Here is a 15,227-nt window from a genome sequence, read left to right on the forward strand (position 1 = left end):
CGTATTTTCTTAAAGAAAAAAATATAGTGAATAGTGAATGTGTTTTTTTACCATACGCAGTTGATATATGCACTGATGTATATATGAATTCCTTGTTCCCTTGTTTTGAACATCGTTTTTAACTGCTAATGTAGACGCATCTCTGTCTGAACATGCTATTAGAATAAATTATTTGCCCGAAATAAGAAACAAAGTTAAGCGCTTCATAGTAGACAACAGCATTTAGAGCTATGGGCAATGAAGGCAGCAAACTAAAAGGAATACTTGTTGAGGAAAATGCGGTGGAGACTAATAAATTTTGGACAGTTTATAACGCAAAGACACCAGCGACAACCAACGATGAACGTTGCAGCCAGATGCTTTCCGTATTCGAAGGAAAGGTCTTTGTCAAGGCACACGTTTGGTCTAATGGAGTGGGCCCAATTGAAAGAGCAATAAAAGTATATTTGTAGGGTAAAAGAAATCAACTGTTTACCAAATGTTTTCCCCCAGAACCTGATGGTCTACCGCCACCCGTACATCTTAAAATATATAGCTACCTGGGAGAAGTCGGGACGGAAGTATCTTGCTACAGAGAGAGTCAGACCTCTTGATGAGGTGCTGGCCCAGCAGACTGACATTGAAGTCTGTCTAGGGCTGCGAACCATTCTATGCGCTCTAATATTTCTGGTTGAGAAGGCTCATGCACGGCACTTAAATATAAACACGCAGTCTATTTACGTAACAGAGAGTGGAAGCTGGCGTCTCGCTGGCTTCGAGTACGTTTGGAGGGCCACAGATGTCAACAAACAACTGCTCGACTTGGCGCATTCTTTTATAGACTTGAGTATTCACGGAGAGAACTTCGAACAATTTTTCTTCTCCATTCTGTGTGAGAAAGTGCTGAGCAGGAAAGGAGCTGACAGTTGCATTACTGATAGTACTCCACACGTCCAGGAGTTCCGTGAGTATTGCAGCACACACCTGAAGCATCAAAATACAAAGCTAAGGCCAAGACTTTCTGCTATCTTGCTACATCCATACTTCAACCATGAATTCGTGCTTATACATTCCTTTCTCTTTGAGTTGCCACTGAAGTCAGTGCACGAGCGCCACAAATTCTTTAGAAGTTTGATTGATCGATTGCGATATTTCGACGAGGAAGTAGTGGCTTCGCAGCTGGCGTGTGACTTACTCTCTAGAATGGTTCTGCTGGATCCTGCTGCACAGGAATTTGTGACTCCGCATATACTCCGTACAAAAGTTACTGATAAAGCACCGGCATCGCTATTTTCTCCGCAAATCTATGTACAATACCTAATGCCACACATACTGAAGATGTTCCGCTTGCGTGATGCACAGATTCGATTAATACTTCTTGACTATTTTATGGACTATGTTCGTCTCTTAAGCGATGAGCAACTAGAGAGCGAGATTCTTCCTCATTTACAGCTTGGTATGAACGACACTAACGACGTCTTGGTAGGCAAAACACTTAGGTGCATGGCTGATTTAGTTTCCATATTAGGAGCCAACAAAGTTTTGGGAGGCGATCGTACACGATGTTTTTCTGATGGGCGTCCACACGCTGCTGTTTCCAGAGACAGCACCAATCCTTTTCCCGAACCGCGTTCTATTAGTCCCTTAATGAATACTAGATCCTTCGACGTAGAAGACTTTATGGTTTCTGCGAGCCCATTGCCCCAAGAAAGCAATGCCTCCCCTTTATCTATTCGCCTAAGCCCAGACGGTGGGGAGGACGAGAAAGTGGGGTTAAATTCAAATGAAAAATCTATAAGCATAAAACATAATATAGACCCCGAGAGAAACTCGAATATATCTGGCACAGAGCATGAAAAAGTGACCAACGTTGATGAGGAGGGAACTTGGCTTGATTGGGACAATACAGACCACCTTCAACAGGGCTACCAAGTGGATCAGGCTCCAACCGACTCTGAAACAAACAGTAATGCATTGACTAGAGAGATCCAAATAAGCAAATCTTTATCGCCCTCATATCGCACTGGAGTAAACGAGACAATATCTCAGACAGAACAGAAAGTTATCGATGATCTCAGTGAGCTGGACATAAAAGTGCAAACGGTGATTCAAAGGTCTGAGTTACACGAATTTGATTTCTTCAAAGATATGGAACCAACCATCGAAATAAGGACTAGTACCTGCGAGACACCGGAGCAAATAAGCAGCCGTTTTGCTGCTGCTGCGTCAGCCGTGAACTGTAATGAGCTGTGTGCCGATCAGGGTTGGGGTCATGATGAACAGGATAAGGACGACATTGTCTGGGGCGTGACGAATGCATCAACGCTTTAATACAAAATGGAGGTATTTTTACTGTTAACTTCACAATAAAACCCATAAATGTAATCAAATTAGATATGTTTTTGTATCAGGTATCTTTGGAGATGTTTTAAAATCATACCTAACACACTTTCCGTATATGCAAAATACACTTCATCAGAAAAACCTATATTTGATTTTTTCAACATTTTCTTTGTTTTTGTCTTACTTGCCGTAAGTGTGACAAAAATAGCGCAGACCTACAACTGTCAGGCCCACACCTTTGATAGTTGGTTTCTCGTTCGCACTCCCATGGGAGAAATCGACTGTAACGTTTTCTCTTCTTCTTTCCTTTTTTTGGCCAAAAAAAATTAAATGCTTGCTTATTTGTGTATTGCAAAAAATTGACACCTCGCTATTTTTGTTTTTGATTAAAACTTAGTAATAAAAACTCCTAGCCTATGTTTGAAATGAGATGTTTGTCTTATAGATCGAAAGTCTATAACATAACTTCGAAATAGGTGTATACAGGTAGTAGTACTGTTAGACTTGTTTGCGTAGAAACGGATGAAATCGAAATGGCTAAATGTACAGTAATTTAATTAGTGCTAATTTATAGGGTCCAATTTCTATGCGTTGTTACTTCTGAATGAAATTAAAATAAGCCCTCTGCCACGATATATACGAATATACCCACCAAATTAAAATAATATTAATTTCAACTATTCAATCGTCTTTATTCTGTGTTCATATATTTAAACAAGACTTGTCCTCCAAAAGCCTTGGAAATTTTACGTAACAAAATGGGACCAAAAAAGATTAAATTCCAAATATAGTATGATCAGGTTATACCTATTTTTTGCTTCATGTTGATAGCTTTCTCATACACCCTCAGGTATGAATATGACAAACAATTTGTTATTGATGTGTTCATTTAATCGCATACAAATCAGAACCAATGTTTCTTTAACTTTTAACAAAGGACCCATAGAATATAGGTAATATGAGATTGTTTTTGAAGGCCCTCTGTGATTGCTTACTCTTCGCAGACATGTATCTGCTGATGTACGTACTCATCAAAGACGCAAGTAAGACTAATCTATTTGTGACGTCGGTAAAAATCGCAGAGGTCCTTACAAAACACCTATATGTGATTTTAAAGGCCAAGATAAGGAAACTAATTTGTAATGCAATACTTGATTAAAAAAGCGTAGCGAAATGTGTATAAAAGTAAGCATCCTTATTAATTCTGCAAGAATGTAAAATTAACGAAAGGAGTAAAGCTAAAAAACATGCATTCCTAATTAATATCATACTTCATTTTACTTTTAACTTATGGTTACGGCTGTTTTGCGTTTTCTTTTAAATTTCCATTAGTTGATCTTTCTCGCGCTTTTCGATTTTGATTTGTGTTATGATTGTGTGATTTTTTATGAAAATTGGATTGATTTATTTTATTATTTTAATGGATTGATTTTCTTTTAGACAGACGAAGCAACAAACATCGCAACATTTCAATTCAGCTCCTTGTCCTCTAAGTACTTGTATTCAAAGGTGAATCCCTCCTTCTTTCGCTGACTCCACTTTTCATAATCAAAATAGATGTACGTACCCTGTGAATAGTGTGCACATTTATTTATTAACTTGCACTTACTGCAATGTTTCGTTCCTTACCTGTTCGTAATCATCGTTGATAATCTTGGGCTCCTCGTGCCTTTGAAACCACATCATATACTTCGTGTGGAAACGCCAGCTCTGCTTTTTTAAGGCCTTGGCCGCTAGATATTGGGCCTTGGAGCCCTCCATATAGTAGAACACAAAAAAAAGGGTCTCCGTTGAGAGTCGTTGATAAAACTCAACTGTATCATATATTGGCATCTGTGCCTTAAAATACATTTAAGATAAGGTGATAGGTGAATCAAATTTGCAAAAATACTGATATAACTCACCTGGGGATAGTGCGATGGCGTGAGCACTGGTGCGCGATGAAAGTACGTTTGTAGCTTTTCCGTGTCCATAGGCTGTGGCAGGTGATAGTAGGCAGCTTCCATCATTTGGAACTGCATTTGGTGCTCCTTTTGAAGGGGAGTTGGCCCAAGTGGTGTCACACCAAGCAGTGTGGGAATGTGCGCTTCCGTCGTGGCCATCTGTTGGGGTTGGCACGTATGCGTTTTGGCATTGCCGCTGATGGGCTGACCAGTGGCGTTTGCTACATTCATGAGACCACTACCAGTTGAAGGTCCGTTGTTAGAACCTGTGGTCGCAGCAAGGGAGTTGTTCTGAAGCTGTTGCTGCTGCTGCGACGTCAATTGCTGTTGATTCGTGTTAGTTTCAGAGTTGAAATGTTGGAGAAGTGATTTCTGCGACTGCGGCTGTCTCAGATCAATGCTGCTTGTTTGTTGCTGATTCAGAGAATTAGGATCGATCGCGGATCGATTAATAGCATCCTGTGCCATTGTTTTTAGAGAAATCGTATCGACGACATTGCAGCTGTTGTCATTATTACTGTCCGAGACAGGAAGACCTGAAATAATTTTTTTCGGTCAGGAAGTGTTTTAAAATTTAAATATAGGAAACGTAAAGGATAAATGTGTTTAACCAAGCTTCGCATGCCTGTTTAAATTTAAAAATAAATATTTCTACGAAGTAGATTAGATAAGCAAGTGATATCTATTCGTTATTAAATGAAGACTCGTATAACTTTCGAAGCTAGGATGGACAACTATGTGCATATGTATCTACAAAAGTCGTTTCGAGAAAAATGCGTTTGAAAAAATTAAGTTTTTCCCAGCTCCAGCGACATTGATCTTTAGTTTTACTAACTCGATATTAAACCGTCTAAACTTGGTTTTCCATCAATAGAGTCCGCAACAAACAAACTCATACCGAACTAACCTAATTGAAAGACCACATTATGGCGGTCATAGCCCCTGCCCCCGATTTCCCGTGCGTCACAGAACCCGAAGTCGTCGAGGCAGCCAAGCAGAGCAGTTGTTAAATCAGTGGCGTTGGGTAGACCTGACATTTTTAGGGTCACTTTTTACCAATGTCTTTTGGACGAAGTCTTTCCAACGAGGTGGAAAAGCCAGAAACTAGTCCTGCTGCCGAAAGGCAAGGGACCAGCACATGCTACCGCACTCTATGCCTACTGGATATAGTTGGAAAACTGTTCGAACGTATCATGTATACTCGAATAAAGGCAATTACCGAGAACATTAACGGCCTAGGAAGTCAGCAATATGTCTTCCGGAAGGGAAAGAGTACCCTGGACGCTCTCTCGGATGTGAGAAACGTCGCCAAGACCGCTCTTTCTGGTGATAGATGGCTAGGAGGCAGGAAGGAATGCTGTGCAATTGGGACTCTAAACGTAAAGAACGCCTTCAACACCGCTAGATGGCCAGTAATCCTCGGAGCCATTAACAGTATGGGGATCCCGGAGTAGCTGAGGATAGTCGTTGGCAGCTACTTTAGGGACCGATCCTCTGGGACGATTCGGAAGCTGGCCGAAAAAGATACCGATTCTCGGCAGGTATCCAGCAAATATCCAGCCAGGAAACTGCTGGTGGCGGTAGCAAAGGCTTCGCTGCTATATGCTGCACCAATCTGGAGCAATGTCACTTGTAGGGATTCATACCTGAAAGAAGCGCGCCCGGTGCTATGGTCCATGACCCTTAGGACTATATTAGGACTATATTCGAAGACGCGGCACTAGCTCTGGCAGGTTTTTCGCCAATAGAGGCCCACGAGTAATTACTGCGTGAGTGGCAGAGCAAAGGGCAAACGTCGCAACAGGGGAGGTGGTCTTACCAGTTCATCCTTGAGTTGGCGGTATGGGCAGAGTGCCAACTCAAATGCACGGCCTACCACCAAACCCAGTTCCTTACAGACCATGGTTGCTTTCGGGCATATCTACTCCAGTTCCGCCATGTAGAGTCAGTCCAATGCCTGTTCTGCGTAGATTGTGAGAACACAGCAGAGCATGTACTAAAGCACTGCTCCAGGTTTGCGGCGAAGAGGGAGCAGCTAAAGGCGTTGACAGGTACCCCGTTCAGCCCTAGTTGCTTGTTCGCGGCTATGTTGGCGAACAGCGAGGCATGGGAACTGGGACACAGTTTAATCATTAGTATGATGAAACGGGTCCAATCCGACGAGATGGCCAACAGGGTGGCTAAATCCGAACAAGTGTTCTGTGTGGTGGCGGGAGAAGAAACTACCTCAACGTACACGGCTTGTGGGAAAAAGGGTGGAAGGAGGAGCCCCATGGCCAACACTTAAGGTAGGGAGTGCAAACTGGCTTCACATCCTGCTCATCAAAGTCATATCTTGACTGGCAGTCCCGATGAGCGAGTAAGGCACACGGAGGTTTTTGTTTTAGTACGTAGGCATAGTTCCACTAGGGATTATGAATCGTGCATGCCACATATGGACGGTAGGTGGTATCTTTAGAAGATTATAATTTCCGTACCGTAAGTCGAATGATAAAAAAAAAAACAACAGAGAATGCTATTATAGTCGAGTACCCCGACTATCAGATACCCGTTACTCAGTTAGTGGGAATGCGAACGCAAAATTTCAGTATTTTTGATAATTGGAGAATAACATGAGAAAATATTTAAAAACTATTTTAAAGTGTGGGCGGGGCCGGTTTGGCAGCTTTGGGGCGTGGCAAAATGTTCTTTTGCAAATAGATAGAAATTTACACTAATAACAAAATTATGAAGAAATATCCAACCATTTTTCAAAAATGTGGTCGTGGCAGTTTTCGACGGTTTTAGGGCGTTAGAGTGGGCGTTGCAAAATCGATAGAAAAGTACCAAAACTAATTAAATTGTGAAAAATATCCAAAAATTGTTTAAAAATTTTGGCGTGTCAGGATATAATCTACTACAGATTATTAAGATTTTACTATTTTTATGGTCAATCTAAAAATCTATCGCTATGACAACAAAATGATGAAATTTCTCCCTAGCACTGCCACTAGATAAGCAACGGGTTTCTGAAAGTCGCGCAAACTAACTATATAAATCCCTCTTTATTTTCGAAGCTAAGGCCAAATTTCCTCATTTTTATATATGTATAAGTTCCGCAAAAATTAACTTTTAAATGTTACAAAGCAAAAAAAAAAAAAAAAAAAAAAAAAAAAACTTATGCGATTTTTTAAAATAAAAACTTTCAAAAACAAAAACCTTTTCCAGCATACAAGAGTTTTGACTAAATAAATTCATTATCTATAGTTTACTCGTTTTAAAATGTTTTTCTTTGATGTTATAGTTAACCGAAAACGTAATACCACAACAACCATTTCTTATACAGATAATGACAATAGCTCTTGGTTTGAAATGGTTCTGGAGACAGCATACAAATATATGTTCATGCTCATAGAAATCTATTCCCTATAACATCAGGAAAAAAAACATATACAACTATAGCCTTACCATTTTGTATGTGAGGGGAATTTGTTTGAAGATTGGATAATGGTGGCACATGTTTTTGCTGTGCCTGCGTTCCAGCTCCTACGATAGCTGCCACAGTAGGAGTTACTGCTAGTTGCTGCTGCAAAACAGGACCATTTTCCAGGAGTGCTAAAATAGAGACAATTATTTAAGTAAAGGCAATAAATATATACACCCGAACCCCTTACATGTATTGTGTTTTGCTACTGCAGCAAATGCAATTGTTGGTGTTGGTTGGATCACAGATTGGCCTTGAACATTGGCGCTGCTCACAATCGTCGCCGAAACAACATTAGTTGAAGCTGCTGCAGCGGCAATACCTGTTGCGCTTTGGCCAGGCGTCGGAGCATTTGACTGAACCGCAGGATTGTTACCACTAGAAGCTGATTGAGATGCTCCCGTTCCTCCAGTGGAGCTACAACTTCCGCTCCCACTGATACTGCTTTGCGATTGCATAGCGGAGGTTGCAACGATAGAAGCTGCTGTGGGCAGTTGTTGCTGATTTTTGCTGGGAGTTGAACTGACAATCTTATTGACTTGGGCTGTAGAGAAATCTAAAGTTAATTAAACTGAAACACGAACAAAGCAATTGGTGGAACTTACTATCACTGCTGAGAGGCAGCTTGGCCGTGGCTCGTACAGGTGTAGGTTTTATAAGTTGATGAGGTTGAGGCTGCTATTAAAATTAAGACGTATATTTTTCAATGCGAACAACCATAAGAAAATGTTTTCATAATACATACTTTCAATTTTAGGGTATTGCTTTCGCTGCTCTTGTTGCGTTTATCGGCTAGCCCCCCAACACAATTTACAGCAACTGTGCCGCCTGCAGGATCTGTAGATGTTGTAGCAGACGAAGAAGCTGCGCTTGTGTCGCTCGCGTAGCCCACATTGTTGCCATTTGATTGTGCCGCTGTCAGCTGCTGCTGAAACAGTGCTGCGCTAGCTGCGCTGCTACCACTACTAGCTGCTCCCTGCGACGAAGTGTTTAAAATTTGTTGAACCGTAACGGGGGACTGTGATGGACTGCCTCCGGATGTGACACTGCTTGGAGAGCCGCTTGTCTCGTTGCTGTTGTTGCTGTCCGTGGTAGCCGTGCCACTTAGCTCCACTTCATCAAGACCGATTATATCATCGTATATGAACTCATTTTCCTCAAAGTCTGGCTCTTGCGATGAATCAATGTAGTATTCGACATCGTCTTTGATCTTGTTTACCTGCTCTGCTTCGACGCCGTCATTGTCAAGCAGCCTAAGCAGAGTTTCCAGCTTTGTTATGTGAAACTTATGGCGGTCCAACTTTCCTCGTAGATCATCCATTCGCTCCTGTTTGTCCCGATCTAAGCGTTTCTTTTTACCTGCCAGCAACGATTCGATCTCGCTCTCATACTGGTCAATTTGTATTTGAAGGGAACTTATTGAGCTGGTTAACCAATTGCGTGCGTCGTCTTTAATACGCTGGGCAGGATCCATCTTTTGTGCAGCTCCCAAGCCTTCCTTGGAGTAGGCTTTTGTTTTCGTCTCGCGCTCAACCACCTTAAAGCGTTCCATTTGCTAAAAAACATATAAGTTTGTGCGCGTAGTCACAACAAATAATATTAAATAAACCCACTGTTTCAATGAGACGTCGATTCTCAAGGAGGGAGCTCTTATCCTTAATTTCAGCTGATGCGATCCATGATTTAATTTGGTCGCGAAGTCGTTGCAATTTCTTGATTTCCTTTTTGAGGTCTGCCTCATACTTCTCCTGCAGATGTTTTTGCTGATAAAGATGGTGTCAGTACAAAATTGTTTATACATATAGGATTATTCACATAATATTTAAACGTTTTAATCTCACCTTCTGATTGGTGTTTGTCGCATTGTGTACTTTTTTCCAAATATCCTCAAACGTTTCAACGCCCTCTGCTACCTTTTTTAAACATCGATCAATTTCGCCTGGCCACGATATTTGGTGGGTAATTTATTAGAAAAGAATTCGAAATCAAGACCTTTTTGCTTACCTTGCAATTTTCTCGTCGCAGCCATAGCTATGTGTTCTCTTGTAAATTTTGGGGACGCAAATACTTAGACATAGTCTGCTGATAGATGCGGGGATATTTTTGGCTACAACCTGGATTCGGGCCACGAGCGGAGTTTGTTAGGAATGGACGTTCTAAAATCCTGTGGCGTTGCGTTTAAATATCGTGTTAGCAAGTCGCGCGCAAGCCGTAGAGCGCTAGAGGTCGTGGAAAGTCTGCGAATGCAAAAGTTCGACTTGAGCCGCAACTGATTTCCTCGAGTGGACTGCAACACACCCGCCAGATCCTTTCGGTAGTATTTCTCCTTTTTTCGGCTGGGTGGTGATACGTTGCCGTCCGTGGGTGCAAGATTTCGATTCTTTGGCTAAGTTTAAAATCTGTGCGTCGAGGTAAAGGCACACAACGTGGCGATCAGATATATTGGACATTCATTACATTGCCATTTACTGTGTACTGTGGCTTAGTAAATACATAGATTTACGCATATATACATCAATAAATACACTCATGGATTTTTCGCTTGCTTTTTGTTCTCTTCTTCCTTACACTTTCCGCCATCTTGAAATACATACCAGGAATACCATATATACCATATTATTAAACTATCGAATACGTTATCTATTTTTGTGGCGGCCCTGAAATAAAATTTGTTAAGTCCTCGCCACACTAAAGTAAGTGTGTATCGTAACAAGCAATGAATAACATAAGATACAGGTTTTCGAAAGATTGATAGATTTTATTATATAATTTTATATTTAAATATAGAACTTATTTTAAATTGTCCACTATTTAGTGGTAATAATTGCGCATATATGGACGCAGTAGTTCGATTTTCCCCATAACATATAGATAATAAGAAATAAACGCATCAACGTTTCCAAACGAAATTATTTGCACCAACTTTTCACTTAATGTTCTTAGTGTAAATAGAAAATTTAACAATCTCCAGTGTAAACAGACACTAATATATATGGGATGTCTAGATATTTTTTAAATTTATTCATGTTAGTGCATTAATACCAACTGTAAGAGCACTTGGTTCCCCAATTAGACCGTTATCTAAAATGTGTCGGCAAAAGGTAGTATTGCTTTGTTTTGATATTGAGGAGTCATTGCGTTTGGTTTGCTAATCTCTGTTATCAACAAGAATAAGCTGAAATTGGAGCATATATTTATAATGACAAATACCTAGAAAATTTTGAAGAGAACGCAAACGGCAGCTGCTCAAGTGGCGATAGTACATCTCATATATGCGATAGTTTGCTCAATAGCCAAAAACGCAATTTCAGTGTAAACACCCCATAAAAGTGGCTATGACACATTCCACTCCAAAAATGTAATAAATTAATTAAATCAACCAATTAAATAAAGAGCAATTACAATTAAACTAAACTAAATGTGATTAGTATCGCTTACTACGGTTCTTTTTAATTTAATTTTTTTATTTATACTCGCTTCTGGGCCGCTGCTTATGCCTCCAATTTCAATTATTGTTATTAGCTTACATGCTAATTTTGGAGACAGTTAAACTTTACCGCGCATCAGCTGTGCAGCAATATCATGGTTATCTCTGCAAATCAGCTGTGCGGGCTCATAACCATTCGCTTTCGTACCAGTGTACATATCAATGGAATTCTCGTTCGCTACACCAATAAAATATATCATTCAAAATAGCAAAATGAATCTTGTCTTTTAAATGCTTTTAGCGCAACATTTAGTGACCCCGACGTGATAATAGTGAAAATCTTGCAAAGCTGTTTAAAGCATTAACCCAAAAATTTTTCTGTCTGCAATATTCAGACAAATTAAAAACAGTGAACATTGAAAAAATCTCCGTCGGTTATGCAAGATTGCATAACATACAGTTATAATTGTACGCGTACATAGCCAAGCAACGGAAGCTACCGCTAATTCTTCTTTGCGCTCATCTTCCCGCTTGAACTGAATTTCGAGTCGCTGTTTCTGCCGCTTTGTTGTTGATGCCATGGCTGCTAAGAATTCTAGAAACGTTACCGCTGGTGGAAACAGGATGGCATTTTTGAATCAGGCGGCTGCCATTTGTGTTCGAGTGTAACGATCAAGCTCAGCGATAATTTGTGATACTGTATTTCGTCTTGTTTGTAGCGAGCTCTTTGTTTTCGTGTTCCAAATTTTTGTTCAAGTGATATTTAATTACAATAGAAAGTATCTAAAGATAGTTTTATTTAAATGTAAATTTGAAAGTCTAAAATTGATAGTGACCAAGAAGAATGCTATAGTCGAGTTCCCGACACTCAGATAACCGCGTGACAACATGGATCAACAAACTTGTGCTGAGTGTTTGTCTCTAAATCTGTATGCTGAATCTCGATCTCGACGTTCATACAGACAGACGGACATGGCTAGATCGACTAGGCTATTGATCCTGATCAAGAATATATGAACTTTATATATTCGGAAACGCTTTCTTCTGCCGGTTACATACTTTCAACGAGTCTAGTATACCCTTTTACTTTACGAGTAACGGGTATAATAAGACATATCAAACCTAATGTCACAAACATTAAATGGATCTGCTTCAGGACTTAATAAAGTTTCACAGCAAATGGTCAAAAATAGATTTCCTACAACAAAAAACAGAATAACAAAACTTTTTAATGAAATATTAATAGCCACAAATCACAAGCCTACAAAACAAGTCTAAAACTTTATCTTACCGGACTATTTCTCTAAACTGTCGTGAAGCAAAAACGCTAGATAAAATTATATCTAAACGACTTTGGTAGTTTGTGACACATAACAACCTGCTTAACGTAAACCACTTTAGATTTAAAAAAAGGTAAGTCGACTTTGGATTACCTACTCTTAGTAGACTATCTCATTACGAATTCAGAATTCCTTGCCTCCCTAAATTCCTCATCCATATTCACCCATCTGCGTAATACTATTCCACAAAGCTTTCAATAAATTATCTAAAATCAAGGAAATAAAATTTGTTGCATATTACGACTACTTCTTTTTTATAATGCATTTTAATGAAACATAAATACAAACTTCAGTCTAGACAATAATTAATATAGGCAATTTGTACTCCTACTCAGGGGCATTGATAAGCATCGATAACATACAAATTTCTACCGTGACTTTCTTAGAAATTCTAGGAATAACAATAAAAAACAAATATATATATGAATCACACACATTTCTTCACTTTTACCGAAACTCCACAACAAACTTAATATAATAAAATGCCTATCTAGCCTTAAATTTAATTGCAATACATATACATTTCTCAATGTCGCGAAGGCAAAGGTCATAGCCAAGTTAGCTACGGTCTGTTCCTGTACAGCACCTCTCCCAAAACCATTCTAAAGACATTATAATTGTAACCCAACATAGCATGGCCCGGTAAACTACTAACTGCTATTATATTATAAATGTACGCATTCATATTTGATCAATCTTTACAGCCGCATACAAAAAAATTAAAATAGATGGGTTTAAAAAAAACCTAATTTCATTTGTTTTCTTTGGTCTTTCGCAAGTACAGTATTGTTTTCACATGAATTTACTTAATACTCCATTTATATTAGGGTGGATATAGGGAGCATGCACTCAGATTTGCATAATCTTGAAAGCCGATGACAGATCAAGAGAGGGACTAGAACGCATCGAATACAGGATGTCAGTCGTAGAGAGGTCAATTGCTAGAGTGACTCTACTTGAGTCGTTTAAAGTTGTGCTCGGTTGTTTCAGTCAATTTATTTTAATGAGTAACTAAAAGCATTGATACCCACATATATAATATATATATAATTTGTTTAACTTTGACAAAAAAAATTTGTTTATTCGTTTAGGATTCAAAAACAAAACCCCTCTTCAGCCAGAATTTCAGAAATAGCAATGACAAGCAATCTCACGTTCCTATTGCGTAAAGCGTCGTCTAGAGCCCAATCCAGAGTTATCCGAACCTTGGCCACATGTGCCTTTCAAAAAAATGAAAGTCATCGTCCATTCCTCATGCCTCGAAACCCAGTGTTTGTAAAGAAACTGCGTGTATTTATGTTTTAGAAACCGCTCGAATCCCAAGGGCGACATCATTTTACTACGCTACGTAAACAACTTCTATAACGGCATATGCGGTGTTGTGTACAGTTGTGTGCCCACAGAAACGTCACAAGTTCGGCTTTAGTAATGCTGACAAAACATTAGTCTCGCCTTTAGTCCAAAAATTGTCTTTAACTTTTAGCTAAGATGTACACAGCAGATGCGACTAATTGTCTTTCCATGGAATCATTAATCACTGCACTTTGATAATTTAGCTTCCATCTAGGCAAGTGGTCAAACAGTGTTCAAACTATCAAAATATTTTAATATTTTAAAAATTAAAATAATAAGCGCACATATGAAATATAAATTAAATTTGATAAAGAACAAATTTTTAGCTTAAATACATCAAGCTAATAATCGGCATGTTGATTGAGCAAAAACGAGATGATGATATGCTCTATAATTTTCCAGGGATGATTTGCTTACGATCACATTTGTGCCGAGTGAGCTGAGTTAAATTGATTTCTGTATACTAATTGAGTATACTAGAGTCAGTATCAATTGTAGATATCTGGTACTTTTATTCTTGAACAGGATCACTAGACGAGTTCATCTTGCCATATGCGTCTGTCTTTCCATACAAACGCTGAGACTGATTTCTACTAGACTTAAGGATCAATGTTTTTTTTTTTTCGTTTTCGATCTGAGCTGCTGATATTTTGCTTTAATATGATTTTCCCACATTTGAGACGAAATGCAAACCAGGACTTATTAATTATTAGTATCCATTCGGAGCTCGGAGCTTCATCTCTAGATCTGTTTCTATTTTGTTTAGCTTCAGCATCATAAAAACACACATTTTACACATTTCTATTGACTCGAAAAATTGTCTAGTCTGAGAATAGAGTGAAATAGAAAGAAACACAGAAACCGAATGCACCGTTCAGGAAAATAATTTCTGATACAACTTCTTTATGTTTTTTTTTTTAAATTAAGGTTGAGATCTACAACGGACTTACACTAAAAGAATTATGGAAATCAAATAGCCGAGGAATTCGACTTTATGGTTTCAAATTGTTTAATTATAGGCATGTGCCCGCCGCTATATTTAAATGCAAACTCGGAAATTGTCAAAATTGTACAACTAACGAAGATTTATATTGCTTTCCCCATTTTTTTTTTTTTTTTTTTTGGGAAAGAATTCTATTTATTTTGGTTCCAAAAGGTATCGTTTAGTCAATTCCTCTGAACTTAACCTAATGTTTGTATAAAGGTATATGAGACCAAGTGGTTTCTTAATTATAAAGTACAAAAGGAAAAAATTTGGCTTATCAAATCTCGCTCGCTAAAGTCCTATAGTAGGGCACAAATTTAAACAAACCAAATAGAAATCAAAAGTTAATGCGCATGACAAGCCCATTGAAACCCCCCGCGTCAGAAGCAGCAAC

General features: G+C 39.0%; 2 protein-coding genes across 4 annotated transcripts; one reads left to right on the forward strand and one right to left on the reverse strand.

Annotated features, from left to right (window-relative positions):
- Positions 1 to 192: 192 nt before the first annotated feature.
- LOC6619117 (protein-associating with the carboxyl-terminal domain of ezrin) lies at positions 193 to 2,467 on the forward strand. The gene is made up of 2 exons (XM_002043321.2): positions 193 to 440; positions 493 to 2,467. Exons 1-2 carry the CDS (start codon positions 231 to 233, stop codon positions 2,308 to 2,310), a joined length of 2,028 nt encoding a protein of 675 aa, XP_002043357.1. The 5' UTR covers positions 193 to 230; the 3' UTR covers positions 2,311 to 2,467.
- Positions 2,468 to 2,993: 526 nt separating this feature from the next.
- LOC6619118 (CCR4-NOT transcription complex subunit 3) lies at positions 2,994 to 10,305 on the reverse strand. Of its 3 annotated transcripts, none has more exons than XM_032717146.1 (10): positions 9,733 to 10,304; positions 9,570 to 9,667; positions 9,342 to 9,491; positions 8,474 to 9,283; positions 8,334 to 8,406; positions 7,919 to 8,272; positions 7,713 to 7,859; positions 4,227 to 4,801; positions 3,952 to 4,161; positions 2,994 to 3,890 (listed from the first exon to the last, which is right to left on the reverse strand). In XM_032717146.1, exons 1-10 carry the CDS (start codon positions 9,755 to 9,757, stop codon positions 3,792 to 3,794), a joined length of 2,541 nt encoding a protein of 846 aa, XP_032573037.1. In that variant the 5' UTR covers positions 9,758 to 10,304; the 3' UTR covers positions 2,994 to 3,791. The 3 variants fall into 3 exon arrangements, with proteins under 3 accessions (XP_032573037.1, XP_002043358.1, XP_032573038.1); XM_002043322.2 differs by having other exon boundaries at positions 3,792 to 3,890; positions 8,334 to 8,403; positions 9,733 to 10,305; XM_032717147.1 differs by having other exon boundaries at positions 3,792 to 3,890; positions 3,952 to 4,155; positions 9,733 to 10,305.
- Positions 10,306 to 15,227: the final 4,922 nt, after the last annotated feature.

The sequence above is a fragment of the Drosophila sechellia genome, chromosome 2R, assembly GCF_004382195.2.
Source record: "Drosophila sechellia strain sech25 chromosome 2R, ASM438219v1, whole genome shotgun sequence".
Classification (NCBI taxonomy): Eukaryota; Metazoa; Arthropoda; class Insecta; order Diptera; family Drosophilidae; genus Drosophila; species Drosophila sechellia.

What these genes read in the sequence shown, in the direction of transcription:
- LOC6619117 (XM_002043321.2), top strand. Translation starts at nt 231, where the DNA reads ATGGGCAATGAAGGCAGCAAACTAAAAGGAATACTTGTTGAGGAAAAT. An exon ending in CAATTGAAAGAGCAATAAAA is followed by an intron (nt 441 to 492) that starts GTATATTTGTAG and finishes GTTTTCCCCCAG; the next exon opens with AACCTGATGGTCTACCGCCA.
- LOC6619118 (XM_032717146.1), bottom strand. Translation starts at nt 9,757, where the DNA reads ATGGCTGCGACGAGAAAATTGCAAG. An exon ending in ATCGACGTCTCATTGAAACA is followed by an intron (nt 9,284 to 9,341) that starts GTGGGTTTATTT and finishes TATGTTTTTTAG; the next exon opens with CAAATGGAACGCTTTAAGGT. An exon ending in AGTAGCAAAACACAATACAT is followed by an intron (nt 7,860 to 7,918) that starts GTAAGGGGTTCG and finishes TCTCTATTTTAG; the next exon opens with CACTCCTGGAAAATGGTCCT.